This window comes from Corvus brachyrhynchos, unplaced genomic scaffold (assembly GCF_000691975.1).
Source record: "Corvus brachyrhynchos isolate BGI_N302 unplaced genomic scaffold, ASM69197v1 scaffold18, whole genome shotgun sequence".
Lineage (NCBI taxonomy): Eukaryota > Metazoa > Chordata > Aves > Passeriformes > Corvidae > Corvus > Corvus brachyrhynchos.
Window position 1 is genome coordinate 2,178,269 of NW_008246064.1, and position 17,627 is coordinate 2,195,895.

General features: G+C 40.8%; 1 protein-coding gene across 1 annotated transcript in view; it reads right to left on the bottom strand.

Moving 5' to 3' along the window:
- The window catches only part of ADCYAP1R1 (ADCYAP receptor type I), a 105,405-nt gene that overhangs the window by 37,399 nt on the left and 50,379 nt on the right, over nucleotides 1-17,627 (bottom strand). Inside the window, exons 3-5 of the mRNA XM_017746765.1 lie at nucleotides 14,700-14,807; nucleotides 2,315-2,363; nucleotides 1-14 (exon numbers count right to left, since the gene is read on the bottom strand). The exon at nucleotides 1-14 is cut by the window's left edge and continues 107 nt beyond it. Of these exons, the coding sequence (XP_017602254.1) occupies nucleotides 1-14; nucleotides 2,315-2,363; nucleotides 14,700-14,807 (171 nt within the window). The remainder of the gene's footprint in view (nucleotides 15-2,314; nucleotides 2,364-14,699; nucleotides 14,808-17,627) is intronic.

The following is a 17,627-nucleotide window of genomic DNA, read 5'->3' on the forward strand; positions in this document are numbered from 1 at the left end:
CCTGCTGATGTCCCCTATGCCAAGGACAGGGGGGAACGTGACATCCCATGAAAAAACCCCAAGACATCCCCTTCCTCCCCTTGGTGCAAGGAAAACCCCACAGTTCTCCTGAAAGCGCTGTTTGTCTGCCTATCCATGGATTTAATTCTTGAAATTTAATGACATGTTAAATGATCCAGTCCTGCAAGAGGTGCCTATGGATGGCTACTACTACAGTTGGTCACCAGAGAGCAAAAACATTTAATCAGTATATTCAGTGTCTCCAAGCCACCAAAAATCTCGTTCTCAAGTGGGTTCCTGAACCAGGGCTCAGCTAAATGTCCATTTCTCTTGAAAAGGCATCCCAGGAGCACAGCTTTGATGAAGGCATCTCCACTCCAGGTGGCTAAAGGGGAAGTCCAGTGCTTAAAAACAGGCCCTTTGTGCTATTTTTAGTGGTCTGTATCGGAGGCAAATGCATGGGACTGGTGAGAAAACACCAGGCTAACACGATCTTTTCTGTCCAGGTGCTGGAAGCCAGTCAGGATACTGTGGGATATCTCGAATAGCCATTACATATCCATGGACAGGCAGCTGGATTGATCTGCTGTAGTCAGAGAACACACATCCCACTCACTTATCTTCAAGCCCAGGCTCTGATCTGAGCGTGACTTTGTGGGAAGGGTCTGCAGAAAACGAAGATGGAATGGGAATCTCTCTCCCATCCCTGTCTTCATGGCAAAATGTTCCTTTGCATCTCCAGATGCCCAGGGTGACCTCAGCTGGTGAATTCAGAGCTTCTCACATTCCTCTGTCTATTCATTGTTCCAATCCTGGTTTAGAATATTAATTTTATGCAAATATTGGCTTAAGTACCTTAATGTTTTGGGTAATCTCATATAAGAACCAGCTCCTAAATGCCTTCACTGGCACATTTAGGCTTAAAAACCACACTGGGAAGGCAGAGTTGGGGACAGAAGAGGAAGAGTCTCTTGACATTCATTTTCCTACAAAGCTGCCTGAGGTAGGACAGCCACTGGGGGGCTCTTTGGAAGCACCATTATTCTTCCCAAAGCTCAGTGGCCTTCCTAAAAAATTAGGGCTGAGCTGCTGCTGCACTTCTTCCTCTCCAGCACAAAGGAACAGCCTCCATTTATCAAATTATCACACTTTTTGGAGTTTCAGTTGCATCTTGACCAAAACAGATGGAAATTTCTAAGGCTTGGGTTTGCTATTAAAGTTGTGCTGCTTTGCATTCTTAGAGCAGTTTAGTCTCTCATAACCTTACTTTTAACCTTCTTTTAGAGGATCTGTTTGCCACCCATGCAGCAGAATATATCTCTTTAACCACAGCGTTCATTTAAGAACATTGCATTACTTGGCACATTTTGTTAAATTACTCTTGCACATTCATCCCTAGTTTTCTATGGAAAAAAAAAAGCACTGAATCATGGTGCTGACTTTCTTTAACACTATTTAGCAATTATTGTTAAGCAGGTAGATATAATTTATAGCAGCATACTTGCTAGATTGCAAGGCTTAAGAGAGGAGGAATAAATTTTCATGTTATTGCTAAAAGTAACAGAGCAGAAAATGTGTCATAACAATTAGAACTGATTAGAAAATAATAGCAAAACGGCAGGAAAAAAGCTCAGCTTCCTTTTTAACAGAGAGAAATAAAAAGAGAGAAAAAAATTTCCATGGTTCTGTTTCTTACCTAGGAGAGACTGGGCTGTGCTTTCCAGCAGGTCATAATCACCTAGAAAAGTGGAAATTGAGTATGAAATTGTTTTGATTGTGTTTTCTATTAGGGCCCAAACTGGTCTCTGTGGAAATCAGTGAATGGAGTGCAATTGATTTTTATTTGTTTAGATCAGGCCCAAAGGCAATAAATACTTGGTGCTGTCTTCTCAGGAAGTAAACACAGATTTACTTGAGAGTTTAAATCAAAGTTGAACCTCTAAATTTAGAACTAAAACCACATACAATCAAACAGGAGCAAAGCTTATTGTAAAATTATAGAAGTCAAATATTATATCTTTAGGAATTCACATTTATAATCCACAGGTATTTAAATACGATCAGTTTTCAGAGAATTAATGAAAAATTGTTTCCATCCATCAACGACAAAGAGCAGTAACTAATTGGTTTAAGTAAGATTAGGTTAAATCACTTTGATTCATGAGATTTTTAATTTCACTTTTTCTGCAAGTATTGCAGTTAAGTACACGTATCATTGTCATAATGGTTGATACACAAACAACTTTTCAGTAATCTCGTATTATCATGTGCACACAATTTTTGGGAACAGACATACCGAGGATGTAGGCAGCACAACTGGTTCTTACCTGCATGGGTTTGCCCCAAATTATCCACTTCCCAACCTGAAATTAGAAGAATGAAAACAATTAATTCAGTCCTGATCATAGTTTGCAATTTAATTTTGATAAAAGCTTGACTCCCATAAGAGGAACGGATGTAGCAGAGCCCAGAGAAGAACTGCAAGTTTGAATCTTTATTTCTGTATTAGTCCTGAGTATTTATGAATGGAAAAGGGTTTTCAGAAGATGGTGATTGTATTGTTTTGTTAAGTATCTGGTTATCATGAAGTTTCATCAGACTCTGGGAAGAATAAGAAAAACAGATGTAGGAGGATTTTTGTGGATTTTTAAAAATTATTTTTCAGGGGAAGGTTCTGAAGAAAGACTCACACATTTCCAAAACATTGTTCCCAAACCCATGCTGAGTAGTTTCTAAAAAATACAACTGTTACAGTGGGAAATGATAAAACTTTGGGTTTACATTAGAAATCTTCCTTTCCCTTTCTTTTGTTCTTCCAAAATAAATTGTTGGAATGATGCCAAACCAACCTCCCACCTGCTGTGCTCAATGTTTAATCCGAATTGGGCTGAAATCAGACTCTCCTGACCCCTGGGTGGATCCTGGCTCAGTTGGGGATGCAGGAGGAGGAGCTGCCTTGAGCCAGGGAGTGGAGCTGCTGCATCGTGCACAGAGCAGCCTCAGGGAGCTGCTGCAAATCGCTCTGACAGTGGCCCAGAAATCAGGGAAAAAACGTTTCCAGCACTTCACTGACCACTAGAGCAGGTTAAATGTTCTCATCGGTTTAGTTCTGCATCCTCTGGGGCAGCCTCAGGGCTTCAGGTTGTTCCCCTTTTAACCCCAATGGTCAAATGTTAATTAGGGATTGGAAAAACCTTCCCCAAATTGTGTGAGAAGGTTTTTATTAAAAGTAAAATCCAAACAAAGACTGATTTTGATCCTATGGGAAAGGAGAAAGCATCTAAAGAAATAAAATAATAACAGGAGGCTTTTCAGCACAACATAAAACACATTTTTTATTTTATAATTCACATAATTTGAAATTCGTTGATTTCTGTGTCCCCTCTGAAGTAAATCAGATGTGAATGTTTAGCTTTTAAGAGAGAGAAAAGAGGGTTTAATGTGAAAATGGTGGTGGGAGTATAGAAAATTCATCTGAAGCATCAGAGAGGCTGTGCTGCAACTTTGGATGGATTACTAAACATCAAACCTGCACATCCAACCCGCTGGGGACTTTGGAGGGTTGATACTGGAAGCCACTGCGAGAACACCTGAGGTCTCCATCCTTCTCTTCCCAACTCCAGCTGCTCACAGGATTTCCCATGTAAGAATTTAGGCTGGATTTTAGGAAAAGGTTCTTCCCCCAGAGGGTGCTGGGGCACTGCCCAGATTCCCCAGGGAATGGGAGTGGCCCCAAGGCTGCCAGAGCACCAGGAGTGTTTGGACAACACTCCCAGGGATGCACAGGGTGGGATTTTGGGGTGTCAGTGCGGGGCCAGGAGCTGGGCTGGATGATCCTGGTGGGTCCCTTCTAACTCAGGATATTTTGTGACTCCTTAATTCTTGGGTATTTGCAGATGTTGGGGAAGTCTCTAAATTCAGAAGAGGAGTCCCCAGCGCTCTGAGCAAACATTTTGCAGCCAAGGTGGTTCAGCTGCTGCACGGGACTGAAGCAGCGATGCTGCAGAGTAACAGGGATGGCTCTGCACAATAGTTTGGAGAGACCTTTTCTCCTCTTAAATCCACCAAACCCCGGGTTTATTAGCAGTGATGTAGCTCAGATTTAGGAATTTGTTGCCAAAATCGGGATGTGTTTCTAAAATAGGGTGTGTTGATAAAATCAGAATTCAGAACACAGATGTCAGGTTGTGGTGTGGGAATTTTTATCTGTGGGTTTACCAGGCAATGAGAGGATCAAAGAGCAAACCACCACTCCTTTATCACTTCTTTCACAGTGTTTTTCACAGCATCTGCCACTCGAACCAGCAGCTCTGATGGAACTTGTCCCTTAAGTGAGTTCTCCTCACTCAGCAGCCTGGATCTTACAACGACCCACACAAGCAGGGTAAGAAGAAGCTGCAAGAAAGTCTCTAAAAACCACTTTGACTCATAAAAATCCAGTTTTATTTTATCATTTGTGGAGTAATTTGACATTAAAATTGTGCAGAATTCTTTCTGGAGAAAGACCAGGCCAATATTAAGTAGATTGATGCCTGATGTTCCTGGCATCCTGCATATTACAGTGATGGCCAGAAAAAGACATTTCTCTTAAATTTAAATGTTTTGAATGCAGCTATTTTTCCCCTACAATCTAAAAAGCATGAAATAAAAATTATCATTATTCCATTGTAAATATAGATGGCAGGTAGTACCACTGATGTTAAAATATTAGATTTTAGCTCATTTTTAATTTCATGACATCTGTAATAACAGTTAAAACATCATACTAATGTAGTTTTTTCTGAAATGAAAAGGCTTGTGTTTTTTAAAAATTTATAGCCAAATTATTATTGCATTTCACTTCGTTTGGGCATTATGAAGGGATTCACTTTTCCAACAACGTTAATGTTCTGATTTTTAGGAGAAAACAAGCCTTTTATTAACATATATTTCTATACCTGAATCCTAACTAATGTACTGAAGAAAGTTCCAGTACAACCTTCGTCTGTACAGGCTTTTAGGCTTGATTCATCAATCCAATTTTCACTAATAAGTTAAGCTACTGGGAAGTTAATTAGATTTACATTGAATGTCATGCCCTGAGTTACAACAAAAAGTCAAAGTTCATCTGTTGAGCATTGGGATAAAATGCACACATACACAAATATATTTGTGGGTGTATGAATATGTTTTTATATTTCCATGTATTTATTTAAATTTCTGTATTTTTATAAAGATATATCATATATCTCTGTACATACATTTATATACACGCATATGTACATATATATACAGATATATTAATACATTTTCATGTGTATATATTAGCAGATGTTTTTATATATAGATATAAAGAGATATATTTTTATATATTTATATCTATAAATATATATACCAACAGATATATTTTTATACATATAACAGGGCGTAATGAGGGAACATACAGCCACCACCTGCCTTTGAATTCCTGCCTGCTGCTGCTGCTGCCCTTCTCTCAGACAATGTAATTTATGCTTCCTGCTCAAAATACGGATATTTACTCGACAGAAACCCATGGCATCGTTGATGTTTCCTCACACATCTGAGAACGCAATGGAGTTCAAATGGATGTGCTTAACATTTGATGGATTTACACAGAGAGGGAGAAGACCTGACCTCGCATTTAAAGGGTTGTAAAGAATCCCAGACATGGGGAAGTTATTCTCATTTATCACAATATGACCTCAAAAGATTTTTTTTTTCTGGGTTATTTTTTCACCTCAGTGCCTTTAAGACTCTAGAGTGCCCTCAGCAAATTTCCTCTGCTGTCAGGGATGGAGTGGGCAAGACTACAGGACCCCTCTCTGGGGACTGCGTGGGCCTTCCCACAAGCCCTCTCGCTGTCCTACTCTCGGGACACAAACAATGAGAAATTGGTGTATTTGACTTCAGTGATGAAGAAGAGAAAGCCCACTGATGTGATTATACAATGGGCTAATGAAATGCGTTGCTCTTCCAGAAATGAAGAATAAATAAATTATGATTTTCATCTTTATTTTGACTGGAAACACATTTTTCAGGGGTTTAACTCAAGGATTACATTTACAAGGGACTTTTGAGAAGAGCATGTAGTGATAGGATGAGGAGGAACAGCTTCACACTGAAAGAGGACTGGTTTAGTTTGGGGATTAGGAAGAAATTCCTCCCTGTGAGGGTGGGGAGGCCCTGGCACAGGGTGCCCAGAGAAGCTGGGGCTGCCCCTGGATCCCTGGAAGTGTCCAAGGCCAGGTTGGACAGGGCTTGGAGCCACCTGGGATAGTGGTGAACCCAAGCCATTCCATGTTTCTATTATTCTATGATAACAGCATCTTAAATATCAGATTTTATGATTTCTTTGAATGACATCTGTGCTTCTCACGTGTAGTTAAACTATGGAAATATGGACATGACAGCAGAGACTAAACAGTGCCTTATAACATCACTTATTAAATCAATAATTGCTCTTATCAGTCAATAAAGCCCTGAGGAAGCTGCTGTTATCCTCGACACAGGATGGTTTATCCAGTGTATTGTCAGGCTGTGTTATTCACTGTCTGACCAGACCTGAGTAAGTGTCACTCTTTGGGAAGCAAATCTACAATTAATGCTTTAATTGACATTGTTAATATGATGTTATTTGCAGCACTGCTTAGAAATCCTAGAGAAGATCTATCAGAATGCTGAATTCTCAGTTCCAAAGCCCAAGTGCAGAAAATATTCCTTATTTTTGTTTTTTTCTGCCTGAAGAGGTAAAGAAGGAGGAAAAAAAGAAGTGGAAGGACTTGCCAGTGGCTCCCCACGGAGCTGGTGGCAGAGACCCAGACCTTTCCTGCCCTTTTCTTGCATATTTATCAGACTTTCCTCCTTGATTTTTATTTACTGAGACCCAGAACACATAACTCACCCCTCACCATGCAACAACTGATGAGAAACTCGATGAAAGCAATTGTTGCTCCTGATGTAAAGTGGACAGGGCGGGGAAAGCTGAAGCCAAGAACCAGCCTGTGCACGACGAGCCTCGGAGCCTTTTAGATCTCCTCCTTGGTGCCAAATCTGTGCTGGCTGCTCCTGGTGTCAGCTGGCACGGCACCTGCCTGGCCTCCCGTGGCTTTGTTTATCTGAACACAACTTGCATTTAACCCTTTTGTTCCAGCATTTGTCCCTTATTAGTGGCGGGGTGGGAGGGGATGAAAGGCTTCCAAAGCGGTTCTGTCCTCAATTGGCTCGCCCACACTTCTCCCGTAGCCCTGTTGTTCTCATCTCAGTATTGAGGGTTGGAGGGCTGCTCCACAAAGGTAATTCTCCAGAAGGTTTTGGATTTTGACAGCATTAAGATCAATGCACAAAGCCTGCACTGTTTTCATTGCATGTTAATTGTGTCCCTACAGAAAGTGCGACTATGGCAGGGGGAGGCTGTGGAAAACATTTACAACCCCTTGTTATCCGGCTGTCCAGATATGTGGCTGGGCAGGAATTGAAATCTTTTTTTTCCTGTTTTATATAGCACTGATTAGAAGCTTAAACACTTAATTTCTAAATATGAAATAAATCAGCGAGCTCTCACGCTCGACTCCGCAGCATCCACCATGCTGAGCCTCCTCTCTCCCTTCCCCATGGCTGCCTGCTGCTCTCCTGCTCCAGCAATCTGTTCAGCCGGCTGGCAAAGCCACAGTCGGGAGCAGCAGGCTACTTAGCAGCTTTTCTGCAGCTCTCTGAGCTCCCCACACGGGTACTGGTTCCATACCCTGCCTGCTTCTTCCCTAGAAGGGGCATCAGCCCTCTGCCCAATCCTGTGCCTGCACACACACAGTCCCACACACACTGTCCAACCATCCCAGTTCCTTTGTTAGGGCTCTTTGTGTTTTCCAGAGCAGCTGTGGCTGCCCCTGGATCCCTGGAAGTGTCCAAGGCCAGGCTGGATGGGGCTTGGAGCAACCTGGGATAGTGGAAGGTGTCCCTGCCCATGGCAGGGGGGTGAGAACTAAATGATTTTTAAGGTCATTTGCAACTGAAACCATTCTGTGATTCTGTAATTGATTGATTAATCCGGGATTAGCTGCTTGGCCTTTGCAGTTTCATTAGCAGGATCTGTAGGACGTAGCAGGCAGGCGAGGTCACAGAGTACATGGCCCTACAGGTTCACACACCTTTCCCTGTGCTAAGTGCTTCCCACAACTATTTCCAGGGGGTTGGGAGTCTCCAGCCTCATGCTCTATAGCCAATACTTTAAATTACAGATTAAAAGTCATTTATACTGGGGCAGGAGGTGACAGGACATGGGGGAATGACTTCCCACTGCCAGAGGGCAGGGTTAGGTGGGATATTAGGAAGAATTCTTCCATGTGAGGGTGGGGAGGCCCTGGCACAGGGTGCCCAGAGAAGCTGTGGCTGCCCCTGAATCCCTGGAAGTGTCCAAGGCCAGGCTGGACGGGGCTTGGAGCCACCTGGGATAGTGGAAGGTGTCTACGGCAGTAGAGCTGGAATAAGAAAATTTTTAAGGTTCCTTCCAACCCAACCCATTCTGGGATTCTCTTATTCTACCATTTATTGTATATCACTGTTTGCCTTGACAAAGGGATTTGTGAACATAATGCTCACACAAAATTAGAAAACAAGAAAACTGGGGCAGAGGATAATCAAGGGTTCATATTTGTGTGTTTGAATAGGAACTGGTGCCTGAGGACATCTGAGTAACTGATCCTGGGGGGCAAACTCATTCCATCCACTTTATCTACCTGAAGATAAGTTCACCTGGTTTTGAAGCCTTCTCCCATAAGGGCAGAGAGACTGGCACTTGCAGAGGGTGCTTGGGTTTAGATATCTGTCCTACCATGAGAGGAACTTCTGCAAACTCTTTGTTACCCAGTGGTTTGTGCAAGACATTGCAGTAAAGGCAGGGACAGAACTGATATATAATTAATTTCTTCCTATATCCCAGTTTACTTTCAGGGCACAGGGACAAAAAGACCCAGTGAATCATGCCTGGAAATAATGGGAGAATTCCAGTGAGGTCCCATATGGAGAAGAGAAAGGCCAGAGCACACAGGGCTGGCTAAGGTAGGACTGATGCACAGATATGATCAATAACATGTAAGGGAAATCATGGCTTTATTCTTTTCTTCCTCTTTCCTGTTAAAGGATGTGAAACTAGAAGTGGACTGAGGTCACCATAGCAACTAAGCATCATCTAAACCTTATGTGAGTCCTTCCTCTGAGTCTGGCTGTCACAGGAGCATCCATCAGAGTGCAGGATCAATGCAATTGCTTTTGGAGAGTCTCCTAGCTCTGAAGAGGGCAGGGATCGTATTTGAGAGAAAATCAAATGCTTTTCAAACAAGTACCAGGAAAAAATAAGAAAAAAAAAAAGATTATCGGTCCTGAAATGACTTCTCGAGAAGAAAGCAAATTAAATCTCTTGCTTAAAGGTAAGAATGAATGTGTGCCCACCACACCTACAATCCTGCAATTGCCTGGAACTCCTTTCCCAATCATTTGGGTCAAGAGGAGCAAAGACAATTAAGAAAGGTTGAAGGATCTGCCCATGTTGCACCTACAATTCAATCTGCATCCTTTTGCAGTCCAAGTGTTCTCCAAACCACTCAGCAGCTCTCAGCATCTTCCACCCTTGCATTCTTCCCAAAGTGCATGATTTTTTTTTTTTCCCAAGGCCAAATTAGCTCTCAGATCATTGACAAAGGTCTTGAGCTGTGTTACAGCTTTCCCCTGGCCACGGCAGAATGTCCCCTTGCAGAGAGCCAAGGACTTGATCTTTAGCTGAAATGCTCTTGCTCATGCTGCCCGTTTGAGTATCAGAGGCACAGAGTCCCCATAATTTGGTGGGAAAGGCCACAAAATGTCTTTTTTTTTTTTCTGCTAGAAAACATCTGAGAGGCCTCAGCTACTTGATTAGAAAAGTAGATCCAGTTGCTATCCTTTGATGACAGTGTTTTCCTCCCATTTCTCTCTGCATTGCAGATGGACTTTGTGATGCTGTGACCGAGGAGGCTTAGTTATAGCTTGTCCTCCTCTCTTTGGAAAAAGCTGGAGCAATCCCATGGCTTTACTGCCTCTGCAAAGGCCAGGGATGAAAACCACCTGGAAATGACCTGTTATCTATCAAGTGCCATTATATATGCACATACATTTATGGTTTATACATAAAACAGATACTTTTGCATTCAACTTGCTTGTGAATGCTATGTAGGATCTTACATCAATAAATAAATATAAACAAGCTCCAATGGCTCATTATTGTTCCCATGATGAGACTGCTATGGGACGGGTCATATGTGTTTTCCAGAGACAGCTCCTTGCTTACAGGGTTTTCCTTCCCTTGGTTTTCAAGCAGGATGTTGGAACACTCATCCAGGCAAGATATCCTTGAAGAGAAATCCGGACCTTTGCACTGACCTTTTGCTGTTTTGACAGGCAAATGCCATTTCCAATTTCACTCTGCAGCAATGCTGACCTTAATTTCAGTAGTAGCAACAAAACCCTGAGTCTTTTACCTCAGCAGAAAATAAGCGCACAATCTTCCAGGGACATTTTGGTGTCTAGAAGGGCCCTGACCTTTAACAGTCACCTTTTCTTCCTGTCTAAATAAAAAACTACCAATACAAAACCCAAACTAATAGAACTTGTAAGTTGCAAATATTGTCACCAGCTTTCACTTTGGGAAGTCAAGGACTTTTCTTGTCTTTTCTCCCAGTTTGGGAGTTTTTAAAGGCTTTACCAGGACTGTCTCTCCAGAACGACACAAAATGAAGATGGAGCATCACTTCCCCTCTCATTAACTCTTCTCTTGTCATCTTATTCTAACTGATGAGGGATAACATCTAACCTCGGGCACAGACTGCTTCCCAAATCCAATTAACCCTGTGTTCGTAAATCCCGCTGTCCACCCGTGGCACCTCTAGTGCAGCACTTATGAGGCTTCGGGTTCTTACAGAATCAATTAATCAATTAATTAGTACAGCAAAGTACTTGAGTGTTTCCCTGTGGTTTAAATGGGATCAGTGACCAACTATTTCCAATTTCTTGGGATAACAGAGCTCGTTGCCTGAGCACTGATTGTGTTCAACCAAGAGAAGCAACAAGCCAAAGAGCTTGGTTCAGAAATGTGAGCATAGGATGTAATTCCCTCTTAAACTCTCTAATACCCGATTACATTCTTTATTCTATTGGATTTTAATTAGGAACCCTTAATCCTGGTACCAATGTAGGATAAGTTTTATGCCTTTGGTAAAAATTAGGAGCATTTTCCCTGCTGTACATGGGAAAACCATATTTTGTGGTAAATGTAGCAGGGAGTGTCCTGAACTGAGCACCAGATAAATGAAATTGCTGGAAGATTCAGTAAGAGCTGCTCATATTTATCATTTGGATTTGTGAATGAAAGCATTTTCCAAATGCGGAGCATATGCCAATGCCCAGAAACTGTCCAGTACAATTTGTATTTTTTTTTACTGCAAATCAAAGACCTAAAAACACGCTCATTTCTGATCATTATTGATTTTCATTCCGTGGTCCATTTGGGTGGGTTTATAGGTTCCAGAATATTTCAGCTCCACAGTGAAAAGCAGAAAAAAGCACAGACTTTGCTTCTGTAGGTTTCCATTGCCAGGCAGTGTCACCTCTGTCAGGAAAAAAAATAAGAAGGGAAAAAAGAACAAAACAGAGAAAATTCTCCAGCTGGGAGTGCAGATCAGTGTGTTAGGGCCATCTCCAGGTCTTGCTATGTCCTACTGAGAGGTAACACCACAGCTTGACACGGTTTTCTTCTTTTTACCTCTGCAAAGATGCCTTAGAATGCTTTGAATATATCCTGTTGTGGAGTGGGTGTCTCTGGGGCCTGTGCTGGGAAGGCACTGGAGAAATTGTAACATGCAACAGAGAGGTCATGGAAGTGAGAGCTCCTGGTGGAAATAATGATTGAGGGATATCAATCAAAGAAATCCATGTGGAAGAGGAAATCAAGTGAATTTTTGGGAAGTATCTAGAAGGAAAGCCACTGCAATCCCTAATTTACAAGATGAGAAAAGACTCAGGAACTAATAAGCTTTTTCCACTGGAGAAATGGAATCTCCAGGGGAGAGATTTTGAGAATTACGTTTTCGTTCACAGTCTGCATCTGAAAGGAATGAAAAATTCTGGTGATCAGAGAGGTGAAATGGAATTTTAGAAGGCAGGGTTGCCAAGAACTCAGAATTTCACTTTGGACTTTCTGCATGATGTTGACAGCAGCTCGAATGTTACTCCTTGGTTCCACTGCAGTGAAGGTTAAAGCAGAGCAGATAAAAACCAGCAACAGCTGGTACTTTTAGCAAATACACAGCTAATTTTTCCAAAAAGCATCACTCCAGATGACAGCTTAGTTAGTTAATTTTTCTTTTGTAGTCTCTTTTATTTTTTTCCCATTTTACTCCATATGGAAATCAGACATCCAAGTAAAGGCAGTCAGATTCCTTTCAGAAATTCATAAAATGAGCAGCCTCTGCAGTGACTTCGTTCACCTCAAGAGAAGCATTTGAGAGGGGTCAGAGAAGGCATCTCTACAAGTGCCCATTGATTTCTATCCACTGAACGAGAAATCCATGTGATCTCTTCAGACTTTCACATATAAATTTAAATATCCAAAGCCAAATAAGGTATTTCCTGTCCACTCCTAAAGATTAGCACATCCCATGATTCCCCTGTGATTACATTGTACCTACAGATGCTTCAGAGCACAAGATTTAAAAAAATATAATTTCAAGTTATTGCTGTGTTTGTAAAAATGATCTGTGGTCATATAAAAACGTTGCTGTACTAGGACTGATTTTACTATTAATAAATATTAGTGTTCATGTCCAGCCTAGCTCCATATTCTAGAAACAGAGCAGCAGCCAGAGGACACCTTAACAATCCCTAAAATGTGATTATCCGTGTCTTAGAAACATTCTAGTTCGCTAATAACCCTTTATTTAGGGAACCATCATAAAATGTGACTTTTTTCATTAAACCCTCATTGAAACAAATACACTTGGCTAATTAAAATTAGCAGCAATGATGGCAAAGCCGATGCTGATTCACCCAGGAGAGTGCTTTGGGATGTTGATAATTCCACCTTGGGGTCAGCAGCGCAATCCCAGCCACATCTGCCGAGATTTCCAGCTACTCCAGATTAAATGTTTATTTGTTTATCTAATGAATTATGAATCTTGGGTTTGTTCCTACTGAACAGATGTCCCAAAACCCCTCAAACCCAGCCCTACACTAACAGCTGCCACTTTTATTGGGGATCCCGAGAGGAGATAAAGGAACGGGACATATGTTTCCACTGGATGGAATATTCCTCCCTTAGGGCCACACTGTCACTCTGTTACAGGCCAAGTGGGAAGCACAGTGTGTGAGGAGGTCTGTAAATCCTGGGAAAATTATCTAAAAATGTTATTTCAGCCTTTTATTTGACATAGGTAAAATAAATATGCCTATGAATAAATAAAAACATAAATAGAGCTTACATATATATATATGTATGTATGTATTTTTTTTTAATTGTTCCTTTAAAGGCTCTATTATTTTTATTTAAAGAAATACTTTTTTAAAGTAAACAATTTTTATCATTTTTATTTAAATAATTTAACGTAAATAAATAACATCTTTATTTAAATAAATGGAAGCAGTCAATATAATAAATACAATAAAATTTCTGATTTTATTTAAATAAAATGTTGGTTTAAATAAGTGTAATAAAGAAATACAATAAAAAACCTAATTATTTTTATTTAAATAATTTAATTTAAATAAATGAAAAATATTGCTATTTATGGACCAGGTCAAATTGAGTTAATCTTGTTTATAAAGTGGGACATGGGTTAGGTGACATAGGTGACGCCTGTGCCTGGACACCTTGGAATGGATGTATTAAAAGGAAGGATTTCAGCGTTCCTGGAGCTGAGTATGAAACACTCTCTCCCAGAAATGGTGCTCTGTGTGTGGCGATGCTGAAAAAGCAGATTTTGGACTTAAGGCTGTAAATGAATAATTAATTGGTAACATAAACTTTGGGAAAAAGGATCCTGGGGGACAGTGATGAACTTGTCCCTCAAAGGACAGTGCTAATTAAGGGATCTGCAGGGCGTGGTGGGTGCTGGGAGCAAATGGACCAATCAGTGTTAATTAGCAGCACAGGGCCTGAAGGATGTTTATGTCTCATTTCTACAGCCCACAAAAAAAGTGTGATGGAACATCTGCTTCCCTTCAGAAATCTTTAACTCTTTCCTTGACCCCCAGCATGGGAGCTCCTCACATTGGTCATCTCAAGCCTATGTTCTCCTTCAGCACAAGCAGAAGCTGCTCTAAGTTTTAATTATTTGCTAAAATAGATCCCAACTGTGTTACCCAAGACCCAAACACAGATTGGGGTCGCCACTGAATTCAGTCAGACCCAAGGGCAGAAGATTCCCTTCAGGAGTTAAAATTTGTGATATTTTCATGTTGTGTAGTCTATGAAGGCTTTTTTCACACCTTCCCTCCCACCCTGTGCTCACACACGTATCTACACACAAATATCCTGGTTTTCTGCAATTTATTTATAACTAGAGCCCAGCTGCAGAGTTTTTGATCTCCCTTTATCCTGAGGATCTAAGTGAGGTTTTACACTCATGCCGGCTATGAGGCTTTACCAGGCAGAGGCAAAGAACAAAGAGAAAATACTTTACCATCTTCAGAGATGATAAATCTGAACAGTGCAGGACACTTGACAAAGACAATTTCGCCCACACTTGCAGGTTTCCAGCATGTGATATTGTCCCACATTCCTGGGCAGCCTGTGGAAGAGAGGGAGGGATAAAATATGTGAGTGGTGGAAATCCATCCCTTTCCTCACACTGTTATTGAGCTTTGTGGTTGGTTCTTCCTTCTAGAAATAAAAATGTTCTCGTTTAGAATAATAAACAGTGTCAATTTCCCTGGGACAAAAATATTTTTCATTCATAGGAATAGCATAAAATCCATAGTAGCATCACACAGTAATGGCCAGCCTCTGCTCCCACAGAAGATGACATTCCTTAGTCCCAATTAAATCACTACAACACACCAGAAACAAATTTTCTCGTGAGTATGAAACCTGCTGCTATTTAGTGATCTTTCAGAAATACTGGGTTAATTTAAAAAAAAAAAAAGATTTATGGACCATATCTTTGATTAAAGTCTTTGAATTTCTGTTGGCTTTAATCCTTGTGAAAGTTTGGAAACTTGCTCATTTCTGCTTCATCCTGCAGCCATTTCTGTGGATGTGTGAGACAAACTCTTCCATCCTGCTTATTCTCTAAAAAAAATGTCCTTCCTTACCAAAGAACTGTCCTAACATCATTCATTGTTTTTACTGCAGTCGTTGCTCTAGAGAATATAAACTCACAATGCCAAAAGAGGATTTTTTTGGCCTCTAACGATTTCTTGCATAAGCTAAGGATGGATTCAGGCCTTTAATAACAGTTCAAAGATGAGGCTTCAGGTAACAAACTTTGGAGTAAGGGTCTGAGTGGTAAAAAATCCCAATTTCCTGCTACATGAAGGCAGAAAGAGGAGGTGATGGGACTGTGGGTGGGAGTTGTCTTCTCTTGGGATGTAAGAAAAATTAATTGTAAATTTATTGTAAACACAGTAAAAGAACCCAGCTCCAGCTTCTTTCTGGTCTCTGTGCCAGAGATGTGAAAAACTGGCTTTTAAGAAGAATAAATCTTCCTGTAATTCTGCAAACCACCACAAACCTAGAAGGCTTATCCAGTGTACATAAAAACTCAGAGCAATCTCTCAAATTTCCTGCTGTTAAAAAAAAAGAAAAAGACTTAGTGAAGGAATTTCAAATAGAAATCATCTTCTGCCTCAGCAGGAAAAGAAAGAACTAAACCTAAATATTTCCACTGCTTATTTGCATTTGATGTTGAGATTGAGCAAATAATCCTATCAGCTGAAAAAAACCCTCCAGCTCCATGACTTTCTATGAGGTTGTCTGTCAAAATTCTCTCTTTGACTGCATGCCAAGGGAAATAAAACCTTCAGGAAAAGCAGATAATACATCCAAGTGTTCCTTTCCTCCCAGCACAAGTCCAGTATAACGAGATGTGGGTGATGAACTTGTAAAAGCTGTGTGGGCTCCATCAGCTCTGGGGATAGCAGCAGATCCCCATCAGTGGAGGAGGAATGTTCTCAGGACTGGAATTGGGGCCTTTTTTCCAAGTCCTACGTTTTCTCACAAAAATACAAGGCTGAGAGTACCACGTGTGGTGAGTAGAGCAGTTCTGAGTGAGCTGGTGTTTGAGGAATTAGGTCAGCATCAAACAATGTTGTTGTTTTGATGTTCAACATCGTAATAACAACATTTTACACATCACAGTGATGGCATAGCACAAGCAGTTGGGAAATATTCTTTCAAACTAAAGGATGTTGTATCAGATCACTTAATATAAATTAATAAACACGTAAAATCCTGACCCTATTGCATAAAATCCCTCAGCCTCGCCAGACCCACCAAAATACAAAATTACTGCAAAAATTAAATCTTCACAGGAGCTGGCTAAAAATAAAGGAATCCTTTACACTTGCTTCTTCTCCTCTCTTTTCCCACTCCTACCCCAGATTGTTTCCTTTGCCAGATGAGGATCTCTTCCCATGAGTGCTGTAATTCACTAGAACATTTCGAAAAGTCTCAAAAACTGGGGTTTGAAAGGTTTGGAATCTCTCAGGCACATGGTGGGGATATTGGGGTGTCCTGTGCAGGGCCAGGAGTTGGACTGGATGATCCTTGTGGGTCCCTTCCAGCTCAGGATATTGTGTGATTCCATGATTTTATGATACTGTTTATGTACTAAAGATGGAAATCAAGACCACATTGAGTGCTATTAGATTTTATTGTCTTTGATAGCTTGTGCCTGTCCACGCAGTAGGAATTGCATTTTCCATGTTCATCTCAGGATGTGCAGCAACAGGTTTATAGGTCACTGAAGTATGGCACTGTCTACAAAAGTAAATTATGTGTGAACATCCACGTTAATGAGACATTTGCTTACAAGAGATGCTGGAGATAATCAATGGTTAATGAGATCTTTGGAGAAACACCTGTTGGCCGTGCTTGAATTAACTGGGTTGAATAGGAATAGGAAAAACTTCCTTATTCCTTAATATTTTTTCAACATTGTTGTCTTTCAAACACTGGGACAGCAAGGGATACTGCAAAGCAGAGAAATACAAGGAAATCCTCAGGCTGCTGAACAGAAACAGCCACAGCATAAACATCCCATGGCAGTGTGGATGAAATTCAGTTGTAGCAGGTGGCTGATTTTCTGGTAATACCATGCTGAGATAAAAACCAGCCCCATTTAAAACGATATTACAAGTTCATTGTGTTAGAAAACATTGGTGTGCTGACATTGAGAGAGAGGGAGAGAGAACCAGCAAGTCAAGTAATTTACCTTAAAATAGGGGAGAGATGGAGATTGTAAGATTTCCCCATCAATAAGAACATTGTCTGATCCCACTTGGAAAACTATATTTGAAACAAACAACCTGGAGCAAAAAAAAGGATGACAACAACAATAAAAAAAATTAAATGGAATAAAGGCCAGCGTGCACAATCTCCCTGCATTTCT